Here is a 26,293-nt window from a genome sequence, read left to right on the forward strand (position 1 = left end):
CCCGCAGTAGTTAATGCTAACGTATTAAGCATGCGTGGTCCTCCAGGGCCCTTGTCATGCTGTGTACATGCAAGACCAGCCTGTGGTTGGTTCCCAGCCACCCTATGTGGAAGTGCTGTTCCTTTCCCCGTTTGATGAGAAAGTGAGTTCCAGAAAGCTCAGGATGCCTGCTGCAGCCATCAGCCAGAAGGTGTTAGAGGCGTGATCAAGCTACACCCTGCTTGTCTTAGGCCCAGGCTTTGTAGGTATTTGTTTGACTGGCTGGCGGATGATGGGGAAGGCAGCGTTTGCCCGGTGTGTATGGTGTCTAGACCTCCGGAAACCCAGTTTCTGCCACTAATTCCCTATTTGTCCTGGAGTCCCTGAGGGTCTCGGTCCCTTTGCCCGGATGCTTTGGGCAAGAAGGGAACCCATCTGTTTGAGCATACACCATACTCAGAATCTTTCTAGGTGGTCAGGGTTAAAAGCCCATTTTCCAGGGCTGGTGACTGAGGCTCAGGGAGGGCAAATCCCATACACAGACGGAAACCCAGGATCACACAGCTTCAAAGTCTGAGTGAGCGCTTAGCTCCCAGGGGATGGGTACCAGGAGAGTCTCGGGATCCACACTTGGAGTGCCTTTTATGGGCCACGCCTTGGGCTGGCTGGTTTTTATTCATTATCTCCCTTAATCCCCACAGCCTCTGCAATGAGGTGGGAAGGAAACCGAGACTGTGGAGAGAGTCACTGGGCTGGACGGCTTCAGAGCCCCGAGGGCTGGGCAGCTACTCTAGACCCTTCCACGTGGGTGTCCCCAGCTCTGCCCCCTTGACTCAGGTGTCCCCAGCCCTCACGGCATGCACCAGCCTCCGCTCTTTGCTCCCCGGCCTTGGCAGCCAGCTCAGGTTGCCCTGTGTGTGTGGGGGGGGTGTCGTCCTGGCAACAAGGTGTGGCTGGCAGGAGGGGGCTGAGGTGGGAGGGTGGCGTGGGGAGTGGGTTCCTCCGCCAGCCAGGAGTGGGGGCCGGGGCGCCAGCAGGCATGAGATACCCTCCTGGGGAATGTGGCCCGGCTGCCCCGCCCTCTGCCAGCCCGGAGCTCCCAGGAGCAGCTCTTTAAGGCAGGGAGGGCAGACACCCAGCAAACCGGTTGTTCGGCTCCCGGCTGGTCACCCACCCTCCCGCCGTTAACAGGTTGGCACCTGGGAGCGGACAGCCCTCGGTGGCCACACCCTGCTCGGTTTGAGAAGCGCAAGCTTCCACTACTAACCCACTAAGGAGCTGGCCGGCTGACTGGCCGAGCAGCTAAGTAGTTTAATCATTAACTAGAGAGGCCACTAGGCACCTACCTCTCTGGCTCTTGGCTAGCCAATGCCAGCTAGCTTAGCCTGTGAGCTCTCCGGGCTGGTTTAGTAGGGTGACCAGCTAGCTCTCTAGCAATCCTCACTGACTCTCCGTGGCTCGAGGGTCTCTGTGTGAGCTGAACCCCGGGCCCATCAGGTGTCAGCACGAATTCAGGGAGTCCATGAACTTGGATGCAAGACAAATTGCATCTTTCTTTTCAGGCACCTTGATCCCGAACGTTAGTGTTTCCTTCTATGAGCGTGTAAGCGGGGCTCCTGAGTCTCGGTAGAAACCACAGACTTGCTCCTGTCACGTTTCAGGAATCGTCGTATTTTCTGAGGGTGATTTATGCATATTCAAACAAATATAACTATTCCTCCTCTTTCAGAGCAAACAGTCCTCACCTTGTGTTCTTTATTTGATAATGCTTTGGACAGAATTCTGAATCTGTTCACTGCAAGTATCGTAGGAATCCGTTGTAAGAATGTGCATGGGGGTCATTGCCAGACTTCTGCCCTTTGAGAGAGAGTGAGGCAGCAGATGAGCATGCACGTGGTCATTTTATGTGTGTGTGCATCCAGGTGGTAGGGGGCTGGGACCCAAGGCTGGCTGGCTGCAAAGTCTGCGTTCTCTCTCAGGGTGAATCTTTATCCTTATAGCACCTTTGTGCAATAGGGAAAGATTCTCTTCCACCCTCAGCCTGAATGTCTTTTTCACAAATGGTCAAATCTACATTGTCATGATATGAACCGCATCCTTATGCAGTGTGCAACCTGCCCAGCTGTACACGGCAGTCCCATGTTGCCCTCTGGGCCTCAGACAGGCACCTGAGGCCCTCTCCTTTCTTGCCCACTGCAGACGTACTCTGGCCTTTTCTGCGTGGTCATCAATCCATACAAGCAGCTTCCCATCTATACGGAGGCCATTGTGGAGATGTACCGGGGCAAGAAGCGCCACGAAGTGCCACCCCACGTGTATGCAGTGACCGAGGGAGCCTACCGCAGCATGCTTCAGGGTGAGTGTGGGGCTGGGACACGTCTCCTCAAGGTGGGGGCTATTCTGGGGGTTAAGATAAGACAACAGACCAAGAATTTCAGACTCTCAGGCTTTTTCATGGGGCAGGAGGAAGGGCTGAGTGGACGAGTTCTGGGTCCTACCAGACAGGCCCCTTCTTATTTGTTTCCTTGTTTACCCCTTCTCTCCACAATATCATCCAGAAGCCAGCTGAGGCCAGCCTTCTGAAAAATTTTCTCTTGAGACAGTGATTCTTAGTGTTCATTCGTTCAACACTTTAGGTGGTTGACGTGATCCACATTGTCGCGGAATCAAAGTCAGCCCCTTAGATGGTGGGCAGTGTGGGTCACAGGGGACAGCTGAGCAGGTTGTATGAGGGCGTCCTGGCAAAACAACATAACTCAACAGGTGCTATATATAATGTCATCATTATAAATTATTACATATCTATTTTAACATTTGGTTTATAATTAAATGCAGAATAAATATTTAAAAACTTATGTCTTACTCTCATATGACATATGATGGTATGTGTCAATATATTTTTGTTTGTTTTATTTTTGTTTTGTTTTTCATTTATGGTTGGTTTTTGCAGCAATATATTTATATGGTTGTATCACATGTCCTATGCTGTAGTTCTACTGTGGGTCATAATGACACGTTTATAATGCTCAGTGCCTGGGTTCTCGGAGTGTGGCGAGCATCGGCGTCAGCTAGGAACTTGGCAGAAATGCAAACTGGGGCCCCGCTCCAGACCCGTGAAGTCAGAGAAACTCTGGGAGTTTCACAAGATCCCTGGGCTCCCTCTGGGGATCCAGATGCTGGCACCAAGTTTGAGAACCACTGGTGTAGTATCCAGTATACTGTTATACCTGCATTATGCAGTAGAACACGTTTATAGGCCGCAATTTTGAATTCACGGTATAAATTTATATTTGATCACTGGTGACACTTCTTTCCTTTGGTTGTATAATCTGATTTGGTATCTCCTTATTTTTATGATTTTTAGCCATTAATATACATGCGTTATTATACCTTAGGAATAAATAAATAAATAAACAGTAAAGCAGGGGTGAGTGGCTGCTCTGTGCCAAGCACTGTTCATGGATTGACACATTTAAACTCATGATGAGCAACCCCAGAGAGGAGGTGTGCTCATTATCCCTGGTTTCCAGTTGGGGAAACTGAGGCACCGAGCAGCACCATTACTGCCTGCAGTCCCACTGGTGGGTGGGTGGCTGAGGTGGATCTTGAACCCACGGTTCCCGACCTCTGCCTCCCTGTATGTGGGTCACACTGCGTGTCCCATCCTCACCCTGGGCTGGGTGTTGTGGGTTTTGCTGTGTGACTCACCTGGTTCTAATACCCCACCCCAACTCAGCCCCTTGCTTGCTGTGTGACCCTTGCAGAGCAGCTGTACCTCTCTGAGTTTCTTTCCTCATCTGTAAAATGGAGACAATAAGCCTCAGCTGAACAGAATGCGATTTTTCAACCAACTACAATTTGAGCTCCTACTGTGTGTGCCACTTTGTGCTGGGTGTGAGAGAGTCAAAGATGTGAGAGCGAGATCCCGGACCCCAGGGTTCAGGCCCCGGTAGAAAATGGGCCACAAAACAGTGTTATGTACTAACTAGTATATAAAAACTTTGTTGGACTTTCTCTTGGAGTTCTGACTATAGCCCTGTGAGGTAACGGCTGTTTGAGCCCTGTTTTTGAGATGGGGAAACTGAGGCATGGAGCATCTCAGAGACTGGTCCAAGGTCACACAGCAAGACAGAGGGGAGGCTGGGCCTTGAACCCACGTCCGTATGGCTCCCAAACCAGGCTGAATGCGTCTCTCCCTTTGGCTTAAAACCACCTGCTAGAGACCTCCTGCCCCATTTAAAAACTATCCTGATTTTTTTTTAAAGATGTATTTATTTATTTGAGGAGGGAGGAGAGAAGGGCAGAGGGAGAGAGAGAATCTCAAGCAGACTTCCTGCTGAGCATGGAGCCCGATGTGGGGCTCGATTTTACATCCCTGAATTCGTGACCTGAGCCGAAATCAAGAATCGGACACTTAACCGACTGAGCCCCCTAGGTGCACCCCAAATCATCCAGATCTTTTAATCATGGCCTCCAAATCCATCTGCACAATCTCCAGCTCTGCCTTGTCCCCCAGCCTCTCTGACTTCCTTTCTGTCTCTCAGACAGTTCCAACTTGGTCTCACCACAGGCCCTTTGCACTGGCTGTGTCCTCTGCCTGGAATGCTCTTTCTCTACCCTCATCCTTTAGGCCTGAGCTGAAACATCACCCCTTCCGGGAAGCCTTCCTGGCCCTCCCCCTCCTCAGTCTTCTTACAATGTTACACTAGGGCTTAATCCTGGCTCTGTTGGCATTTGGGGCTGGAGGATTATATAGGGCATCCCGTGCATTGTAGGGTGCTCAGTGGTATCCCTGAACTCTACTCAGTAGACACTCATAGGACTTTCCGGTTGCAGGAACCAAACCAAAAATGTCTACAGACACTGCCAACCATCAAATCATCTTCAGTTTTACTTTATGTGCTTTTTGTCCCCCAGTTCAAGCAGAAGCAGGGACTTTGCCAGTTCACCGTTGTAGGTGCCTGGCACTTAGTAGGTAATCAGTCATGTCAGATGAGGGCGAGTGCTGGGGGAGGTGAATGGTGGGAAGCACGCTGTGCTCTCTGCTGGGCAGAGGGCCACCAACGGGCCACCGACGGGTCACCAGGCACCAGCACTACCATGTTGTGGCCTGTTCATGTCAATGTCTGAGCCTTGGGGCCAGGACCTTGCTGTCCTGTCTTGGCATCCCACACACCCGGCGGAAGGGGCCCCCCAGGAGGGGTTCACACACTGAAGTTTGCTGAATGATTTACATTCTGTTCAGTTGGAGTTTTTCTCTCTGTTTTACAGGTGAGGAAACAGGCTGAGAGAGGGAGAGCTACTTTGCAGGGTCACACAGCAAGCAAGAAGCTGGGTTGGGGTGGGTGTTAGAATCCAGGAGTGTCACTCATCAGAACCCTTTTGGGCGGAGGGGCGCCTGGGTGGCTCAGTGAGTTAAATGTCTGCCTTCGGCTCAGGTCGTGATCTCAGTGTCCTGGGATTGAGCCCCACATTAGGCTCCCTGCTGAGTGGGGAGTCTGCTTCCGCTTCTCCCTCTGTCCTGCCCCCTCTACTCATGCTCTCTCTCAAATAGATAAAATCTTAAAAACAAAAACCTTTCTGCAGGGTGGGGGGAGACTTTTCCTTAAGCCTTGAAAAGGGTGGGGTAAGAGGTCAGGGTCCCCCTAGAGCAGCAACCCTCCACGTGACATGTCGACCTCTGTCCTTTACAGATCGTGAAGATCAGTCCATTCTCTGCACGTGAGTAATCCTGAAGGACTTCCTGGAGGAGGTGGGGTCCTGGCTGGGTGTAGCTGTGCTTGGAATGGCAGGTCTTACCTGGCATCATTGTCAACCCTTTCCCTCTCCCACTTGTGCCCTCCCACAGCGGGGAATCTGGGGCTGGGAAGACAGAAAACACCAAGAAGGTCATCCAGTATCTCGCCCACGTGGCATCATCCCCAAAGGGCAGGAAGGAGCCTGGAGTACCGGTAAGTGCCCTGTCCTGGGACACGCTCTGGTCCCTGCCACCGGCAGTGCCCGCCCCCATCTGAGGCCCTGCTTTTCCCCATAACCCCCTGCCTCCCTTATGGACGGCCACAACTGCGAGCCTTCTTTTTGGCTGCCCATGCTGCCTGCACACCTACTATGTGCCTGAGACAGTGCTGGGAGTGGAGGCAGGATGGAAACGGAAAATCGCGGGCCAGTTTTTGGCTCCACTAGGCCTCCGAACGAAACCAGGTACATGGGAGGTGCCTACAGTCCTGCGCACCTACTGTGTGCCAGGCCCGATATAAGGACCTATGATTCCCAGTTGCCTTCACCAGAGAGCATCTGTAGGACCCATCTCTCTGCTTATATGAACTTAACACTTAGCCAGTGCACGGGTGTCGCTCTCCCGTGTTAAAGATGAGAAACTTAAGGTCCGGCTGGCGTAAGTCGGCTGTCAGAGGTCACACACCCAGGAAGGGCTAGAGAGGATTCAAACCCAGGCGATGTGGCTCCCCCAGGCCACCCTGCCCTACAAGCCTGATTTCCCCAGCCCCTCGTGTCTCCCCTCCTTCCCCACCACCCAAGACCTCTGGTTCACCTGTGTGTCTGTCCATGTTCCATGTGCTGCGTCCTGGTCTATGTCCCGGTCCGTGTCTCGTGTCCCGTGACTTCCTCAGGCTGCCAGCACCTTGTCTTATGTGAGTAGCAGGGGATCACCTTGAATCACGCCACCCCTTATGCCACCTGGGTCAGCCCAACCGACAGTCTTCCCAGCAGGCAGGCCCCAGGACCCCGGTAGCCACCAGGGAGCCGCGCCGCAGCTTATGTGGCCCTACTGTGTGCGTGCCAGGCCCCATACTGCCATTTAATGCCACCCTCATGCGTGCATGCGGCACTCCCTGCTGTGGTTTCCAGCAGCCCTACGCAGACACATCCCGGGGCCCGTGTTACCATTTAGTGCAAAAACTTCAGTTGATGCCCTTGAGAACCTCGCTAGGAAGGGAGGGGGATTGGTGTTTCCTGAGCACCTACTGTGCTCCTGACTCTGACACTGAGGTGCCTGGAGGGAAGTTTAGAGTGGGGTCCCTCTCTTGGAGCCCCCTACTGGGGGAAGGAGGCTACCATCTCTTGAATGCCTGCTATGTGCCAGGCAGTTTGAAGCGTGTTATATGGATGGTATAGATTTTTTTTTTCTTAATTAATTCTGCAAGTAATCCATGAGTCCGTGTTTTTTAACAACAACAGAAAAAGATAAAGTGAAATCCCTTTTTTGTCCTCTCCGTCCTCCCCTGGAGTGGTGTCTGCTGTGGACCATTTGGTGTGTATCCTCGTAGACCTTTCTCTAAATGCTTACGAACACACATCTATACCTGGAGACGTGGGAGTCATGTTTTGTAGTGTTTTTTTTCTCGAGGTACTTTTCACTCATGGGGTCACGTTGTAGGTATTGCTCTGCCACGGGATTTTGTTGTGTTTTGTTTTCCCACTCCACGGTGAATCCTGGAGAGGTTTTCTTGCTCCCTTCACAGTAAACTGAAGGCAAGACCTGGGTGTGGGAGAGCAGGCCCACCTGCAGAGGCATGGAGGCCGCTCACGCCCACACGCCCAGCCGGTCATGGCACAGACCCCCACCCCAGCCTGGTCGTCACTGACAGGCTATCTCCCGCGCCCCGCAGGGTGAGCTGGAGCGGCAGCTTCTCCAGGCCAACCCCATCCTGGAGGCCTTTGGCAATGCCAAGACCGTGAAGAATGACAACTCCTCCCGCTTCGTGAGTGCTGGGGGAGAGCAGAGGCTGGCTGCTGGGAGCCGGGAGCTTTGGGGGTGGTTAAGGGGAGGCAAGAAGTGGGGGCTGACTGAGGGAGGAGGGGCTGGGGGTCTGGACTGCTGGGTCTGAGGGAGCAGGGGGTGCCTGGACTGCTGAGTCTGAGGGAGGAAGGGACTGGGAGTCTGGACTCCCGGCTCTGAGGGAGGAGGGGCTGGGGGCCTAGACTCCTGGCCCTGAGGGAGGAGGGGCTGAGGGTCTGGGTCCTGAGGAAGGCAGTCAAGGGGTCCCAGACCTTGGATTCTCCACGGCTGGGACCTCACAATTGGGGTGGGGTTCAGATGGAGGGAGAAAGTTGAGATACTCTGGGAGGGATGAGTGTGGGTTAGGGGGGCTCTTCAGGTCCCCAGTGGGGAAGAGGATTCTCTGCTAACTCCTGACCCCTTCCTTCCCAGGGCAAATTCATCCGCATCAACTTCGACGTGGCCGGGTACATCGTGGGTGCCAACATCGAGACCTGTATCCTCACATATCACTGGCAGGGGGGATCTGGTGTCCGAGGAGGGTGGCCCTTGGGATCTCACTGTTTCCAGGAAACAGGTGTTCACACACACGGGGAGCCTGGTTCCCTGGTGTTCAGAAACCATGCCTCAGTTTCCCCCTCTGTGGAAGGGAAAGGAACCTTGGGTAGGCATAGATGCAGCACCCCCTCCCCCCGGTGGAGGAGGGAGGGCAGTACTGCTGTGGCCTTGCGGTGGGGCGGTGGAGTGGCTGTGGCTTACCGCAGAGAGGGGACACACAGCACGGCAGCAGAGGGAACAGGCATGTGGGGCCAAGTGTGGGGGAGACCAGGGCCAGCTTCCAGAGTCCCCTCCCCATGGAGTCACACAGGATGGGCCACAAGACGTGACAACACGTGTGAGGTGTTGTCCACCAGGGACGCTTGTCAGAGACTCCATCAGTGCCCCAGAGTTCTTTGTGGGGGTCGGTGGCCTCAGCGCCCTCGGCCTATCACGTACCAAAATTCCAGACTCCCCAAGGGAAAGCAGGGGTTCAGCAGAAACCACATTGTTTGCACCAATAGCTTAGGCATTGCTTCTGGGAGTCAGGGAGTGCTGGGAACCCTCCCGAAATCCAGCTTCCCAGGAGTGCCCGCCCAGACCTGTGGCGTCAACCCTGCTCTGTGCGGACAACGTGCAAGCTCAGTAGGGATTTATTTTTTAAGATTGTGTTTGACAGAGGGGCGCCTGGGTGGCTCAGTGGATTAAGCCGCTGCCTTTGGCTCAGGTCATGATCTCAGGGTCCTGGGATCGAGCCCCGCATCAGGCTCTCTGCTCCGTGGGGAGCCTGCTTCCTCCTCTCTCTCTGCCTGCCTCTCTGCCTACTTGTGATCTCTCTCTGTCAAATAAATAAATAAAATCTTTAAAAAAAAAAAAAGATTGTGTTTGACAGAGAGAGAAAGAGAGAGCGAGCACGTATGTGAGCACACAAGTGGGGAGGGGGCAGACGGAGAGGGAGAAGCAGGCTCCCTGCTGAGCAAGGAGCCCGATGTGGGGCTTGATCCCAGGACCCTGGAATCACAACCTGAGCCTAAGGCAAGTACTTAATCGAGTGAGCCCCCCAGGCACCCCTCAGCTCAGTAGGAATTTAAAAGATAAAGCATGGGAGCTCCAGGAGTTCAGAATTTAAGAGAGCGGGCCAAGAAATCACACTGATCCGGGTTTGAATTCTATCTATGCCACTTGGAGGCCAAGGGACCTTCGGCACATTCCTTGATCTCTCTGTGCCTCTGTTTCCCTCTCTGCGGAAGAGGGAGGCTCACAGAACCTGCTCTCGGAGGACTGGGGGGCAATGGGGGTCAAATTCTTCTCCCGGCGCCCGCCACGTATCAAGCACTCCAGAATGAGCTGCCGTCATTAGGAGTTCACGATGGGACCAAATTAGCAATGTCCTTATTGCTGTTAATATTCTCGGTTGGTAATTCCTAATCAGCTGCATTAACAGTAAACCGCGTGCCCCTTCCCAGAGGTGTCTGAGAACCTCAGTCTTCTGCGGTCTGGGGGAAGGCTGGGAAGCAGATGTAGTGGGGTAAGAGACCTTAGCAAATAAGGAAATGGGCGTCTCCTGTTTCCTGAGGGTTTGCTCTGCGCCTAGTGCTGTCCTGCGAGCTCTCCCTGTGTGCTCAGTTCCTTGTCCCTGCACCCCTTGTCAGCCCATTTAACAGAAGAAGAAACCGAGGCTTGGTGTGCGTGCTTCCCTCCACCCCACCCTGTCTGTGGGGAACACCCCCAGGTCCTCCCCACCTTGCCTGAGCAGGTTAACGTCCCAGGGCTGTCGGTCAATGGTGCTTGACCCAGATCTTGGGCCTGACTCCCCGAGGTAGGTCCCGCATTCCAACTGCTATGCCGAATGGACGCTGTGTGGTCCATGAGCGGGGGCCATGGAGGGGCTAGCAAGTTAGCCAGTGTTTTATTCTACTTTAAGGTGGCTCGCCTATTCTTAGAGTATAAACATGCCATGTGACTTTTCTGGAAGGGAGGAGTCGATAGCCCCACTGTCTGTATAGGGAAACTGAGGCCGGCATAGTAACAATGGCCAGAGATTTTCTTGTCAGGGTTGGCTACCAGGCAGGCAGGGCTCTGGGTATTTGACACATAGTGACGCATTTACCCGCACGGCAGCTCGTTCACGGGGTTCATCAAAGGAAACTGAGGCACGTGTGCTCAAGTGACATGCCCGAGGCCTGAGCTGTGAACAACTCCACAGCTTCATAGGGTGGTGGGGGCAGCACAGGCCAAGGGGACTGGGTGGGCTCCCCTCGCCGCTCCTCACCTACGAAAGCTTGACTCCCGGCCACCCAGACCTGCTGGAGAAGTCGCGGGCCATCCGCCAGGCCAAGGACGAGTGCAGCTTCCACATCTTCTACCAGCTGCTGGGAGGCGCGGGGGAGCAGCTCAAAGGTCAGTACTGGGGCTCGCAGGGAGGGCGGGGGTGGGCCTCTGGCATCCCTGGGCCTTAGGAGGAGGAACTGGGAAGCAGTCAGTAGGATTTGCAAGCACCTGCTTTAGGTCAGGCTTCTGCTGGGCGGTGGGTTCTGGTGCCTCCCCCTGGAGCCCACTGCCCCAGGTTTCTGTCGCGCTATGACCTTGACGTCCTCAGGACCTGCCCCCAGCGCCAGCTGCCCCCGCCCCTACGCTGCTGACCGACCCTGTGGCTCTCTGTTCCCAGCTTCCTCCGGGATCTCGCCCACCCCGGCCATGTGGCTCCCTGGCTGCTGCGCACACCCCTTCTCTTCTGAAACCGCAGGGCTTCCTCCGAACCTGTGACGCCATGACGCCAGCTCCTGCCGCAGCGCCTGCTGCCTCACGGTCCTGGCGGTCCTGGCGGCCCTGGTTTGTGTGGCTTCGCTGCACCTGCTGCCTCACCGTGCCCTTTCCTCTGCCTCCTGCCTGAGCTTCCTCCTGTCTCCTCATTGCTCTTCCTGCCTTCTGGCTGAAGAAAGTCCAGGGCTCTCCTTTCCGGGCGGACCCCTGCTGTCGCCAGGCCCCTTCCCGCATAGCCTTGGCTGCCTCCCCCTTCTCCCCCACAAGGCTGCAGGACCCACAGGCCTTCTGCCGCCAGCTCTGCTGTCCCATGACTTTTGCGAGCTGAGGCGTCCGCGGCCCCGCTGCTCCTCTGCTCCTGCTTGCTCTGGGCAGTTCCAGGACTTGACAATCTCTGTGGAAGGACGAAAGGGTCCGATGAGGGCTAAGCACCCCCACCACGCCCGGCCCTTCCCATCAAACCTTGAGGAGAGAATCTTCACTCATTTAACAGAGGAAGAGACCGAGGTCCCCAGTGGGGAAAGTGAACGCTTGCCCCGCGGGTGGCCATCAGGATGTGAGTCTGACTCCACAGCTCACCCTTGACCTTGGCCTCCACTCATTACCCCCCCTCCCCGCAGCTGACCTCCTCCTGGAGCCTTGCTCCAACTACCGCTTCCTGACCAACGGGCCGTCATCCTCTCCTGGCCAGGAGCGGGAGCTCTTCCACGAGACGCTGGAGTCCCTGAAGGTCCTGGGATTCACCCCGGATGAAATCACCTGTGAGTGAGCCCTGAGCCCCCACGAATGGTGGGGCTGGGGCAGCATGGGGGCAGGCGGGGAACGTGGATGTGCATTCCTCATTTGGGAAAAAGGTACAGGGATAGGAGGAGAGAGGAGGTACAGCTTTAAGGAGGGGATGGGGAAGGGGACACAGAGACGGTGACCTCTGAGCCAAGGCTTGAGGAGCTGAGAGGGTGAGCATCGGTGCTAGAGGGCATTACCCCCAAAGTAAAACAGTGGGTTATTTTACCAGGAAAATGGATTTATTGGGAATAACAGAGAATTTTAATTTGGGACACGCAAGGTAGGATAGGAATCCGGCAAGGGACAGGAATTTTATCTTATGGAGAAGAGAAGGAGGTCGGAGGAGGTTGTTTTGAACGAAAGTCCTTTGGAGAAATCCAAGAGTGGAGGGTGTTGACGGTTTCTCTGGCTGAGCAGCTGGGGCAGCCAATTTCTTGTAGGAGTTGCGATGTACATCTTTCCCTGTTGGGGCCTGTCAGTGAGGATTCTTTCCTGTTGAGGATTCCTCTGTTGGCGTCTGTACTTGACATTGAGTAGTGTGATTCCCCCCGTCCAGCCTCTCCTTCTAGCCTCCCAAGTCTGCTTTTATGAGGTTTCCCTTACTAATTTTCAGAGAGAGCTAGAAGAGCCTTCTAAGTGAGGAGGATTGCCTGTGCAAAGGCCCTGGGGCAGAAAAGTCATGGCATGGTTTGATGAATCCACTTCTACCCTGAGGACTTTGTCCTGGGGGCACCTGGGAGCCATGGGAGAGCTGGCAGCAGGGCAGAGGCCTCTCTGAGCTGTATGGAGGATGCGTTGGAGGGCCAGAGGAGGCTGAAGCAGAGGTGTAGGGAAGACCCTGACTGTGGCCCATTACCCACGTGGTGATGCTTTGCTCCCCACCGGTTTTCACCAGATCGCGTGTTTTGACAGCAGGTTAGTGGAAGTCCTGTATTTGTTTGCTCTGCTACTGTGACAGAGCACCCCAGGCCAGGTGCCTTCAGCAGCAGAGATGGATCGTCTCCCAGTTCTGGAGGCCAGAATGCCAGGCTCTGGGTGTTGGCAGGGTTGCTTGGTCCTGGGAGAATCTGTCTGTCCCCTAAAGCACCCCCCTACTCCACTGTGATCTCGTCTTGACTTAAAGAATTCCATCTGCAATGACCCAAGACCCAAAGGAGGCCACATTCTGACAAGGCTTGAGGGTTAGGATGTCATCACACCTGTTCTGGGGCGGAGAGGGTATGATTTGACCCATGCTAAGTACGTGTAGGTGGACCCCGTCTTTTTGCAAGCGCCTGACTCTTTCACTGTTTGGATGAACTTGGAGTCCCATGGAGAAAGACCCTGATGTCTCGGGCTGAGCTGGCATGGCAGGTTTCTTTCTCCTCCCATCTCTGGCACTGCGGGAAGCTCTGGGAGCTATTGTTGGCTCCAGGGCCAACGGGGAGGGCTGGAAGTCGAGCGAGCGCCAGCTTGGCTGTCTCCCCGGGCTGCAAACAGGCCAGCCTTCTCAGGCGTATTGACACAGGGTCCCAGGCCTCCCCTGCTAGATTGCCCAACCGCGGTTGCAAAACTTCCTCCGCCTGGGAGTCTCTGCTCTCCTCCCGGGGCAGCTGGCGAACAAATCCAGATGGCGGCCACTGTGGGGGCCTGGCCTCCTGACACAGGTTACCTCAAGTGACCCTTCCCGTGGCTGCCCCACTGCATAGCCGATTTTTGCAATTCTGAAACAAAACTTTGGAAGTGACATATGTGTGTGGTGACATAATCTGGATGTGCCAAAGGTCATAGTGTGGCAACTGGGTCTCCTGCAGGGCCCCGAGCCCTGCTTTCCCCTGGCTCCCCGCACATCCTTCCAGAAATATTTTCTGCATCTAAGAAAGGACACACATTATTTTTCCTCCCTCCCTCCCTTCTTTCCTTTCCTTCCTTCCTTTCTTTCTCTTAACTTCCTTCCTTCTTTGTCAGAGAGAGAGAACACAAGCAGGGGGAATGGTAGAGGGAGAGGGAGCAGCAGACTCCCCATTGAGCATGGAGCCCGACCTGAGGCTCCATCCCAGGACCTGAGCTGAAGGCAGATGCTTAACTGACTGAGCTACCCAGGTGTCTCCATATTATTTTCCTATAGAACGAGGCATTCTGTAGTCCCAGGGTGGATGTTCAGCCATACCAGTAATAAAAATGGTAAGATATTTCTCTGCTGAATTTAGAAGTTCCCCACATAGGGGCGCCTGGGTGGCTCAGTCTGTAAAGTGTCCGACTCTTGATTTCAGCGCAGGTCGTGATCTCAGGGTTGTGAGTTCAAGCCCCAAGGTGGGCTCCACACCGGGCGAGGAGCCTGCTTTAAAAAAAAGTCCCCCGTGGTTGTTGCTTTAAGTGAACCTCATCTCCCTGACCTTCCTCCCAGGACCATCCCAGATAGAGCAATGATCAGTTGAAAAGCGCGCGACACATGGGGGAAGGGCCGAGTAGTGTTGTGGTTAAGAGCTCAGCTCATCACCCTTGGGCTAGCATACTTTGTGCCCTGCTTTTGTCAGCAGACAGTATATTTTAGCGATAATTCTGGTTTTGTATGTAGGTTTCAGAATGTGTTGGGGGGGCTGCATAAAATTTCATTGTTTAAATGGCCTATGATTCTTTTAACCAGCCTCTTGTCCCTTGCAGAGAGACCTTTAGGGTGTTTGCACCCATTGCCATTAAAATGAACCCCCCTCCCAAAAGAGGTGCCAGGAATATCCTTTGAAGGAGCTCTCTGTTCTCATGTGTCCATGAGATCCATTCTTAGAAGCAAAATGCTGGGTCAAAGGAGGAGGTGTCCCTTTTGATTTTAATCCAGCTTTAACGGAAGTGTGACAGAGGTATTGAGCTCGAATTCACATACTCTCACCTGGTGACAGCGTACAAGGCAGGGGCTTTCTGTCTGTTCATGGAGTCAGGCACCCATTCTCCCCACCCCCCTGCCAAGGTGAGTCTAGAACCTTTTCAGTGGCCCAAGAGGATATCTTGCACCCTTTTGGCATCCGTCAACTGCTGGTTTCCACCGCCAGTCTCTGGCAACTGCTCCTCGGCTTCCTGTCCCTGTGGGTTTGTCCATCCTGGACCTTTCATGTAAATGGGATCATACAATACGACGGCCCTTGTGGCTGGCTGCTTTTACTCCCCAAGATGGTTTCAGGTTTATCCCGGCGGTGGGGGGTGGGGATTAATCAGGGTCAGTGTTTCGTTCCGATTATTGCTAAATAGTTTTGATTTTTAGCTTTTTGTTATAGGCACCAGGTCCTATAATCAGCACCCACCTGTGGCTTCTTGGGTTTTGCCTCGGAAACCCCCATCTCCTACCCCCAGGGCTCCAAGGGTTTTTTAAATTGTAGAGAAGCCACTTCATCACCGTCCAGAAGGTGGCGCTAGTCTCCATTGCCATGCGCCCTGTCCCTGGCGTGCTTTTCCCTCCACGCAAGCCCCCAACCACTGCTGTCAGCTCTCTGGCTTTTGCTGGTGTTGTAGGTGGATGGGGTCACACGGTTTTATTCGGTGTTTCACTTACAAGGAGTGGAGCCAGCCGGTCACCTTTTTTTTTTTTTTTAAGGTTTTGTTTATCATTTATTTGGCGGGGAGAGAGAGAGAGCTAGAGAGCAAGCAGGGGGAGGAAGAGAAAGAGAGGGACAAGCAGACTCCACGCTGAGTGGAGAGCCCGACGCGGGGCTTGATCTCACAACCCTGAAGTCATGACCTGAGCAAAACCAAGAGCCGGATGTTTGACTGAGCCACCCACGTGTCCTGTGGTCACCTTTTCATAGACTCTTTTTGGCAAAAAAGGAGACAGAGGTCCAGGGAGGTGGGGTGTCCGCCCTACGACTCACCCCAGTTGACAAGGAGCCAATGGAACCCAGGTCTGACTCTAAAGCCAGCCCATGATCCATCTTTAGAGAGGCAGGTGGGCGCCCCTGGGAAGCTTTCTGGACCGTCTCTGGAAAGGTGGTCGCCAGTGGGAAGGCTAGCGTGGAGAGCACTGGGGACCCGTTCAAGCAGGACCTCCACCCTCCTCCCCACTTCCCGCCTTCACTGGTGCCGGTGCTGGGAATGCCACTCTGAGAGGCTGAGCAGGGAGCCTGGTACCTGGGGAGGCGGGTGCTCACCCCAGGGAGCACACTCGGCCTCACCAGCCCCACGCCCCTGCCTCCGCAGGCCTGGACTTGCTTGCAGTCAGCTGGTGTGAAGTCACTGCAGGAGCTAACTGCCGACTTCTCAGATGTCAGGTTCGTCTGGGTGCTTGACGCCGATGCAAGGTCCTAAGCCAACTGTCAGAGGCTGTTTCAGAGGCCACTGGGGGGACTTGAGTCTGGACTGTGTCTGAGCGGAGGTTAAGGGATGAATGATCTTTCGGTTCGTTAGGTGATGATGCCGCTGTGGGCCCATAAGGAGATGTCTTTATTTATCTTCTTCGAGGTGCCCTGCTGTCCTCTATGGAACCCCCAGAACTGCCAGGGCTCTGGGCTGCTCCCATCCACTCTTTCCTCCTGACCCCAGATGGGCAGGACCAGAGATCTCTGAGCCCAGCCCCTCTCACTGCACAGTCAGGGAAACTGAGGCCCAGGAGGTCACCCAGCTTGTCCAAGGGCACACAGCAAACTCCCACATCCAGTAATGTATGTATCCCCCCATTAATTAACTCATCGCCCTTTATTCATGAATATATTAAGTCATTCAACTGGTGGTGGGATTTCTGGGCCAGACCTCTGCAGGCGCTGGGTGGAATTCACAGTGACCAACACAGAACCAACCCTTGACCTGTGGAATGCTCAGACCCAGAAGCATCGAATCACACACATGGATTAAAGCTGAACTGGTGGGAGAGTGAGCGATGGAAGGTGCATGGAGCAGGGACCGTGTGTCATAACATTCCAGCATGGCCTGGGGAGGGCCCCCTGGAGGAGGCGGCCCTTGCCTGAGCACTGATGGGTCTGGCAGGAGCTAACCAGCCCTAGATGATGCTGGCAGCACCTAGGCGGAGGGAACTGCCAAGGCAAAGGCCTGGTGGCAAGAACAGTGTTGGAGAAGCTGATGGGGGGCAGCTGGGGTGGCTGGTTGGATAAGCGAGGATACCCTGGGGCCGGAGGGGCTGGGAGGGTCAGGGTTCCCAAGACCCTGGTAAGGAACCAGGGAAGGAACTCTTCCCTGGGAACAGGCAAGCTCAAGTTCATTCATGTAAACATTTATAGAGCGCCTACTGTATGCAGAGCACACGGGCAGCAGATGAGTAAGGAACAGATACTTTCCACAGGGAGTTATGATTTCAGTGGGAATGGAGAAAAATTAATATTTGTTGCATACCCAGCCATGCCCTGCAAATTATACCAAAACCTGTTTTTTCAGGCTTTTTTTTTTTTACTTCTTTTTAATTATTATTGAAAGTCATGTTAGTTTCAGGTATACAACATATGGATTCAACAATTCTGTTCATCAGTGCTTATTCCAAGTGTAGCCACCATCTGCCTTTTTTTTTTTTTTTGTCCTTTGAGAGAGAATCCATGTACCGTAAAATTCACCATTGTCAAGTGCACAGTGCGGCCATTTGTTGCGAATGTACAATTGCACTAATTCTAGACACCAAGTCCTTTCTTAACAGCCTTTTTTTTTTTTCCTGCGCAAGATCTGACATTTCAACAGGTATGAAACTCTGAAAGAATATAATCAGTACTGTGTAATCAGCTCCCAGGCCCGGGCTACCTCTGTCCACAGTTTCCCATGTGTCCTTCAGAGCAAGGCATCTTGAAGCCATAAGGCCAGTGATCTTCCTTCTGTTTTGGGGCTTTGTTCAAAAAACTTTTTATTGGGAATACTTTCAGATTTACGGAAAAGTTGCAAAAAGGGTACGAAACCTTGCTGCGCTCTTCTCTAAGATTCCCCGGGTGCTAACGTCTTGCCACATTTGCTTCTCGTCTGTCTTTCTAATTCCTTATTCTGAGCAGTTTGAGAACAGGGGTGTGGACAAGCATGCAGCCACACCCCAGCAGACTCTAGGCCAAGGGCGGGTGATGGTCCCGCAAGGCGGGAGAAAGGAGCGGAGGCAGGGACAAAGGCACAGGTGTACTGGGGAACTTCCATGCGGGAAACTTCTGCACAATGAGACTCCCCTTTACCCTTTGTATTAGCTTCCTCTGACCGGTCACAAACAACCACAAACGCAGTGGTTTAAATCAACAGCCGCTGATTCTCTTATAATGCTGGAGGCCAGGAGTCCAAAACCAGTCTTCACGGGCAGGGTTGGTTTCCTCTGGAGGCTCAAGGGGAGAATCCGTTTTCTTGCCTTCTCTGACTTCAAAGTGCATCCCTCTAACCTCTGCTCACGTGGCGTTCTCCCTCTGCTTCCCTTTTATGAGGACCCTGTAGCTAGAGCCCAACTGGGTAATCCAGAGTTCATTTCCCCTCTCAGCATTCCCAGTCACATCTGTGAAGTCCAGATGTGGTAGGTAACATTTCCTGGTGGGGAATCCGGAATGTGGACCTCTGGGGTGGGGGGTGGGGGGTGGATTGTCCCCCCTACCACCCTGCAGAGTCTGTCCATACATTGTAAGGAGGCTCCATCCCCAGCGCCGACTCGGGGCTCGAACCCACAACACTGAGATAGAGACCTTTGCGAAAATCGAGTCCGAAGCTCAACCAACTGAGCCATCTGAGCGCCCCCTGTCTGCATATTTGTAAAGAACATTTTCTTATGCAGCCACAGGACGGTACCGTCTTTGGGAGCTAAGAGCACGGGCACTGTTAGCATCCCCATTCATAGACCATATTGTCCCAGTAATGTCCCTTATCATGCAAAAGTGTTTTTTACAGGATTTTTGCCAGTTTTCCTAACAATGTCCTTTAGAGCGAAAAAGGTATTGTGACACATACACAGGCTCACGCACACATACACACGCAAACGCACGCGTACGCATGCACACACATTTCCCCCCGCTGGGAGCACACGTACCTAGCACACTGTGCTCTCCATCTGCCTGGAACTATTCTTTCCTTATCGTTGGTGACCTTGACATTTTTTTTTTTAAAGATTTTATTTATTTATTTGACAGAGAGAGAGATCACAAGTAGGCAGAGAGGCAGGCAGAGAGAAGGAGGAGGAAGCAGGCTCCCCGCGGAGCAGAGAGCCCGATGCGGGGCTCGATCCCAGGACCCTGAGATCATGACCCGAGCCGAAGGCAGCGGCTTAATCCACTGAGCCACCCAGGCGCCCCGACCTTGACATTTTTGATGACTACAGACCAGTTGTTTTGTCTCAACTTGGGCGTGTTTCCTTGCGGTTAGGATTCGGGTTACGCATTTTTGGCAGGAAACTCCCAGGAGGGTGCTCCTCCCTCCCCCTCCTCCACCCCCTTCCTCTAAGTAGACAGTGTAAGAGCGAAGACACCAAAAAATGTGCCTGGAGCCTAAATGTCCAGTTAGGGGCTTTCTGCAAGTGAACGCCCTGTTCATAACCAGCATCTAGGAGCCCCCTCGTGCCCCTTCCCATCATAAGAACTGCCCCCCCTCACCCGCAGTGTGATCATTATTCTGGCGTCTAACAGCGTTGAATTCTGTCACTTGTTCCTGAATTTTGTTACAAATTCAGCATGTGTGCTTTCGTGTCTGTCTTCTTCTACTTGACCCAGTGGTTGTGAAATTTGTCCATGTTCAGTGAGTGGCCAGGAGGGAGCTACTTTTATTAATATTATTTAGGTTTTATTTATTTGCCAGAGAGAGAGCACAAGCAGGGGGAGTGGCAGGCAGAGGCAGAGGGAGAAGCAGTCTCACCACTGAGCAAGGAGGCCGCTGGGGGTCTGGATCCCAGGACCCTGATATCATGCCCCAAGCCAAAGACAGACGCTTAACCGACTGAGCCACCCAGGTGTCCCAGGGAAGGGGGCTTCTGAGGGGCTGGCTCCACAGGTGCATTCACTTTGTAAAAACCAGAGCCAGACCGGTGTGATTTGCATGCTTTTCTGTACTCATTATTCGAATTTCATGCTGGAAGAGGGAGGAAAGAGAGGCACCACCGTTAAGGATTCAGTCCCCAAGGGGCGCCTGGGTAGCTCAGTGGGTTAAGCCTCTGCCTTCTGCTCAGGTCATGATCTCAGGGTTCTGGGATCGAGCCCCGCATCGGGCTCTCTGCTTGGCGGGGAGCCTGCTTCCCCCTTTCTTTCTCTGCCTGCCTCTCTGCCTACTTGTGATCTCTGTCTGTCATATAAATAAATAAAATCTGAAAAAAAAATTAAAGGATTCAGACCCTGGATTTGCCCCTCTGCTCTGCTGCTGATGAGCTGGATGATCTCGGGCAAGAATGGCTCCCAGAATGTGCCTTGATTTCCCCATTTGTGAAGGGGTTTTACTCTGTTCCAGACCTGTAAAATGTTACCATAGAATCTGCCTCCCTTGGTTGTTAGGAAGTTTAAACGAGTGTATTTGTTAAGTGTTTGGAACAGGAGCTGGCATGGAGTGAGTGAGAATAAGTCAGTCTCCATTTGAACCTGTTCCGGAGCGCGTCCTTAGTGGGGTGGCTGGGCGCTGGCGTCGATCTGTAGTGTCACCACAAGAGCCACAGGTAGAGACCCAGCCTGAGGCAGGCCTGTTACACAGGCTACTCACCTGCCATGAGCCGCTTCCCTGTCAGAGGTGAGGGAGTTCTGAGGTGATGTCCAAGTCTTGGTAAAACTCTGAACCAAGCAGTGTTTCCTCAGATTTCACAGTGGCTACCTTCCTGGAAAAGCCGCTGTGTAATTTTTTTTAAGAGATTTTATTTCTTTACTTATTTGAGGGAGAGAGAGAGAGATATGGGCGGGGGAGAGGGGGCAGAGAATCACAGGCAGACTCCGCGCTGAGTGTGGAGCCCAACGTGGGGCTCAGTCTCATGACCCTGAGCTCATGATCTGAGCCAAAACCAAGAGTGGGAGGCTTCACTGACTGAGCCAGACAGACGTCCCCCAGAATCCACTGTGCATTACAACCAAACACAAAACATTTGAGTTTATACATAAAACAGTTGGGATTCAACTCAGGTAATTACAGGCCATTATTTCACGGACACGGATGTCCAGTGGGATATTTGAGGGTCACACAGGGTGTGGCCAATTCTTTGTGGTGCGGGGGGGGGGGGGCTCTTCATCTGGGTCCCAACCTGCGGGCCCTGTGATATCCAGAAACACCCCAGAAACTGTCCCCTGGCCTCCCTTGTTACGCCAACCCACCCTGGGAGTTCCTGAGATGTACTCTAGGGGGCACCACTATCCATTCACGAACAAGCGCAGTCCGCCCTCTTCTGCGGTTTCTGTATTTGCGACTTCGCCTACTTGCTAAATTTATACGTAACCCCCCAAAGCAGCACCCGTGGTGCTTTTACGATCATCGTGTCACTCACACAGGGGTGGAAAGTTGGAGCGGTCCAGCACATACGCAGCTGAGTTTCAGCATATTGGTGTTCTGCCTTCCCGTCTCCGCTCATACCATAACCCAGTGTCCTTGTCTCCTTTTCGCCTGCTACTGAGTGCCACGTTTTTCACGTTTTTCGTGCTTTTCTTATTGATGGCTTCACCGTCTAAAATGCCCCCCACGCTTAGTGCTCAATGCTGGCTAGCATTCCCAAGTGCAGGAAGGCTGTAGTGTGTCTCACAGAGAAAAGGTGTAAATCCTTCAGGCATGAGTTAGACAGCTGTTGGCGGTGAGTTCAACGTTTCGGAAGCAATGTTGTATAGTAGATAAGGTGTCTTTGAACGGAAGCATGCATGAAACAAGGTGATGTAGTGATCAGCTGAGGAAAATGTGACCAGAGGCTCGCAGGAACAAAGCCCCGTATATCCCATCCACAAATTCGTGTTCACGGTCACTACAAAGAATGTAACTTGGCAAATAAGGAGACTTGACTGTGTATTTTTGCCTTTTTAAAACATAGACAGTGGTATGCTGTCTGTACCATTCTGCACCTTGCATTTTCCACTTGCTATTTTAGAAATCTTTTCCTGTTTAGGACACCTGGTTGGCTCGGTTGCTAGAGCATGCAACCCTTGATCTTGGGGTTGTGAGTTTGAGCCCCACGTTGGGTAGAGAGATAACTTAAAAATAAAATCTTAAAAAAGGAAGATCTTTCCACATTGCCCAAGACTTTCTTCGTTCACTTCCACACGTCCTTTTAAATCTCCTATGCGTTGCTTTATGAAACGGACATGAGCAGACACCAAATGGTGCTAAAACAAGCCTTGAATACAAACTACAGAATTCATGTATCTGTTCTTATGTTTTAAGACCTGCCCAGTGTCGCAGATGGATTTTAAGCTGAGGGGTGGTGGTGTAATTTGACATAGAGTTGTTGTTGTTGTTTTAAGATTTTATTTAAAAAGTTGGGACAATGAAAAAAAAGATTTTATTTATTTGAGAGAGAGAGAGCACATGCGTGCACGCAAGTGGGGGTGGGGGCAGAGAGAGAGAGAGAGAGAGGTTCTCAAGTGAACTCCGTGCTGAGGGTGGAGCCCAACGTGGGGCTCGATCCCACGGACCCCAAGATCATGACCTGAGCTGAAATCAAGAGTCCAACTTCTAATCACCCAGGTGCCCCTGATGTAGGGTTTTTAAGCTAGATTTCTAAGGGGCTAGTTAGGACCACACATCAGAGTCTGGAGCCTCCACGAGATTGCTCTCTCTCTCTCTCTCTCTGCCCCATAGCCATGCTGCGGATTGTTTCGGCCGTTCTCCAGTTTGGCAACATCGTCCTGAAGAAAGAACGGAACAACGACCAAGCCTCCATGCCTGACAACACAGGTATTCCCCCCCCCCCCCACCCGGCCCGCAGCCCACCCACACGACCCAGTGTTTGCCCTTCCCCCCACCGGACAGAGAGTCGCCCCCCCACTCCCCGCTCCCCAGCTGGGCACGCCTCCAGGCTGTGCTGATCCTTTACCAAAATGTCATCTCTCACTCTTGTCCTGATTCTAAAAGGTGTCCTCCCTGCCGGAGGTGTGAACAACACCAGTGTACCAAAGATCCCCCGTTATCCCGGCCCCTCTGGGAAAACCTCCATTAGCGTTAGCCTTATAACTTCCTGGCCTCTGTGCTCGCCATATATATATATATATATATATATACTTTTTTTGCTTTTCAAAAGCAGAACTATAGTTGATACTCCTTTTTTATTCAATGGAAATAGCTCTGCTTCTTTATGGCCAGAAAATAATACCAGCTGGATGGGTAGGGGGGAATCTAGCAAATCAGAAAAGTATAAAAGCAGGGAAATGACCCACAGTCATACCCCTGAGAGGTAAGTAGTGCAACATTTTGGGATATTTCTCTCTGGGCTTTGTTCTCTGTCCATATCCGTGTAGAAATAATTGTCAGAGAAATGGAATCATGCTTCGCCCCTTTTCCCCTCAAGACAGCAAGAGCTTTGCGTCCATAAAATCCTAGGGGCTCATTTTCCAAAGCTGTACGACCACAGAAGATATGAGAAAGGGGCCTCCATGATCAGTGGTATCCCTCTCTGGCACTCTGGGGCTCTGTTCACACGCCCAGCAAGTGTGCCGTGCATGTTCGCTCATTCATTCGTCCGATCTGCGAAGTTGGGGTCAGAGCTTGTAGACCATTTTGAAATTTGCTTTTCTTCCCTTAATGCACTGAGGGTAACGTTTCAGGGTTATTAGCTAGAATGCTACTGGGGTTTCTTCCTATGTGGTCTGTGGGTAGAACCATATGTCAACATAAGTAATCTCCTGGGAAATGCTGGGCGTTTCATTCTCTGCATTTGCAAACATTCATTGGAGAAGGCGTCCACTGGCCAGAGGACACAGCGGAGGCTACAGAAGCCTACAGAACATTCCTGTGACTCGCGGTAGAGCACCCTTGTACATTCCCTGCTGTTCTTCAGGCCGCTGTTAGAGTTCTTAAATACTTTCTGTATCGTGCAAAGTCACCATAGAAGAATTAGAAACTGCAATTGTAGCAAAAGAACAAAAAGGAAAAAAGGAGAAATGCAGATTCTCATCAGCTCGCCTCTCAGAAATAATCACTGTTTATTTAATTTGGTGTTTTCCCTTCTGGATGTGTTCTTTTCCTTTCTCTTTTCTGCTGGAGCTGAGCATTTGTAGTAACTGTTTTCCCATTATGGAAGTGACAGAAGCTGGAAAACATTTCTCAATTACCATTTTTTATGCATTTTTTCCCTACAAAAATAGGGAAGAACAAGTTGCTTTTAAATATTTATTTATTGGCCACTTCCATGGGTTTTTACTCCAGTATCTTTCCCCCCAAAATTATATTAGCAAATCTCCAAGCATACAGAGAAGTGGAAAGAATTTTATAGCAAACCCCCAGATATCCACCACCTACATTCTGCCATTAACATTTTACTACACTTGGTTTATTGGATATCTTTCCACACATCGGTCATCCATCCTGTGGTCTGGTGCATTTCAAAGTTGCAGATTTCTGTATCTTTCAGCGTGTACAGGAGTAGTTCACATGTGCACTCATCAGCTCGCATGTGCGTATCACTTACTGGTATCCAGTATTTGCTTACAGTTGTTCCTTTGGCGTGGAACATACAAATCATGAAATGCACACATCTTAAGTGTACCATGTAATGAGCACTGATAGTTTTCAGTGACCGCAGAACACGTGTTCAAATGGAGGATCCCCGGCTCCCTAACCAGTCCCTGGTTGCTGGGCGTTCAGCCCGTGTTCTGTTATACTCCATCATCACCCAGGCTGCGATGAACATCCTCCCGGTCCAGTCTTTGCTCGCCTCCGGGATTATTGATCCTATCTCGGGGTCCCAGAGAGAGAATTGTTGGCCCAGAGGACGTACACGCTTTTAGGATTGTACTGCTCCTAGTGGGAGAGGCTGGTCCCCTTCTCTGTCCCACCAGCAGTGGGGACGACCCCCTCTGCTGCACTCAGTGGCTACTGCCATGTCCCGGGGCCGATCAGACCTTTGTGCCTGTCACCCTCAGCTGCACAGAAGCTCTGCCGCCTCCTGGGACTGGGGGTGACGGACTTCTCCCGCGCCCTGCTCACCCCCCGCATCAAAGTTGGCCGAGACTACGTGCAGAAGGCACAGACCAAGGAGCAGGTAGGTAGGCCTTGTGGGGGGGGGGGGCAGGTGGGTTGCAGGGAGAGCTAGACGCCAGGGTCCTGGGCCTTCAGGCAGCGTATGCTGGTTTTTCTCTCACTCAACAAACTTTGGCTGATTGCCCCTGACCAGCTCTGGTTCTAGGGCTAGGATAAAATTAGTGATGGAAACAAAGACCATGCCTTCGTGGTGCTCAAGCCATGGTAGGGAACAGATCCTAGAAGGAGATACATAAGCAGTGAGGCCTTCTACAAAAAAGGGAGTTTCTGTGGTCAGGAAAGTCTTCTCTGACAAGGTGATATTTGAGTTTGGATCTGGATGGTTCAAGGCAGAGGGAACGGCCCTGGGACTGGAACAGGCTTGGCGAATTGAGAACATCAAGGAGATCAGTGAGGCTAGAGAGTGGGGCAGAGAGGTCGGAAGGGGACAGATCATGCAGGGTCTTAGGGGCCACAGAAAGGAGGTGAGTTTTATTCAGAGTGCAGTAGGAGGCTGGTGAGAGTTTAAGCAGGGAGCAACCTGCTTCAGTTTGTCTTTTATAAAGATCCCCTTGTCTACTGCATGGAGAATTGGATCCCGGGGGTACAGGTGGGAAAAGGGAGACAAAAGGAGGCTGCTGTCATAGTCCAGAAAAGTGATGATAATGGCGGGACTGGGGAGAAGTGAACCCATGCTAGAGGTTTTCAGAATCCAGCTTTCAGGCAGAGGCTTCTGCCTGGACCCAGGCTGGCCCCTTGAACAAAGTATTAGGGTGAAGAGGACACAGTTGGGGACGTGGGGCCCAGAGATTGGGGGTCACGTGAGAGACCGGGTTCCACTCTCAGCTGAGGTACTATTGTTGGGATCCATTTTACAGATGGAGAAACTGAGGCATAGAGAGGTTTAGTCACATGCCTGAGGCCACAGAGCTTCTAAGAGGCAGAGCCAGGCTTCAAACCCGTGTGGTCAGGCTCCAGAGTCCACCTTCTTAACTGTTATGCTGTCGAAATTGGTTCAAGGGTTGGGGGCAGGGAGGATGAATGAACTAACGTGCCCCACGAGCTTCACACGCTGCCTGGCGCATAGTAGGGCTCTGAACTTGTTGGCATCATCACTAATGTCATCATTCTCGATGAGCTGTGAGGGGACCCCAGTCCACACTAGTGTCTCCTTGCTGGGGGTCAGGCTGGGGCTGCGGGGGCAGGGCCACGCCCTCACCATGTGCCCCCTGTAAACCGCCCCGCCGCAGGCTGACTTTGCACTGGAGGCCCTGGCCAAGGCCACCTACGAGCGCCTCTTCCGCTGGCTGGTCCTGCGCCTCAACCGTGCCTTGGACCGCAGTCCCCGCCAGGGCGCTTCCTTCCTGGGCATCCTGGACATCGCCGGTTTTGAGATCTTCCAGGTCTGCACTTGGTGCCAGGCTGGGGCTGGGAGGGCTCCGTCAG

General features: G+C 52.7%; 1 protein-coding gene across 2 annotated transcripts in view; it reads left to right on the top strand.

Annotated features, from left to right (window-relative positions):
• MYH14 (myosin heavy chain 14) overlaps positions 1-26,293 on the top strand; it is a 97,534-nt gene that overhangs the window by 19,098 nt on the left and 52,143 nt on the right. For both annotated transcript variants that reach the window (XM_045988200.1, XM_045988201.1), the window contains exons 3-13: positions 2,179-2,335; positions 5,673-5,700; positions 5,828-5,930; positions 6,609-6,629; positions 7,608-7,700; positions 8,150-8,213; positions 10,556-10,654; positions 11,638-11,778; positions 22,472-22,567; positions 24,751-24,869; positions 26,098-26,250. In XM_045988200.1, the coding sequence (XP_045844156.1) occupies positions 2,179-2,335; positions 5,673-5,700; positions 5,828-5,930; positions 6,609-6,629; positions 7,608-7,700; positions 8,150-8,213; positions 10,556-10,654; positions 11,638-11,778; positions 22,472-22,567; positions 24,751-24,869; positions 26,098-26,250 (1,074 nt within the window). The remainder of the gene's footprint in view (positions 1-2,178; positions 2,336-5,672; positions 5,701-5,827; positions 5,931-6,608; positions 6,630-7,607; positions 7,701-8,149; positions 8,214-10,555; positions 10,655-11,637; positions 11,779-22,471; positions 22,568-24,750; positions 24,870-26,097; positions 26,251-26,293) is intronic.

Source organism: Meles meles, chromosome 19, assembly GCF_922984935.1.
Source record: "Meles meles chromosome 19, mMelMel3.1 paternal haplotype, whole genome shotgun sequence".
NCBI lineage: Eukaryota > Metazoa > Chordata > Mammalia > Carnivora > Mustelidae > Meles > Meles meles.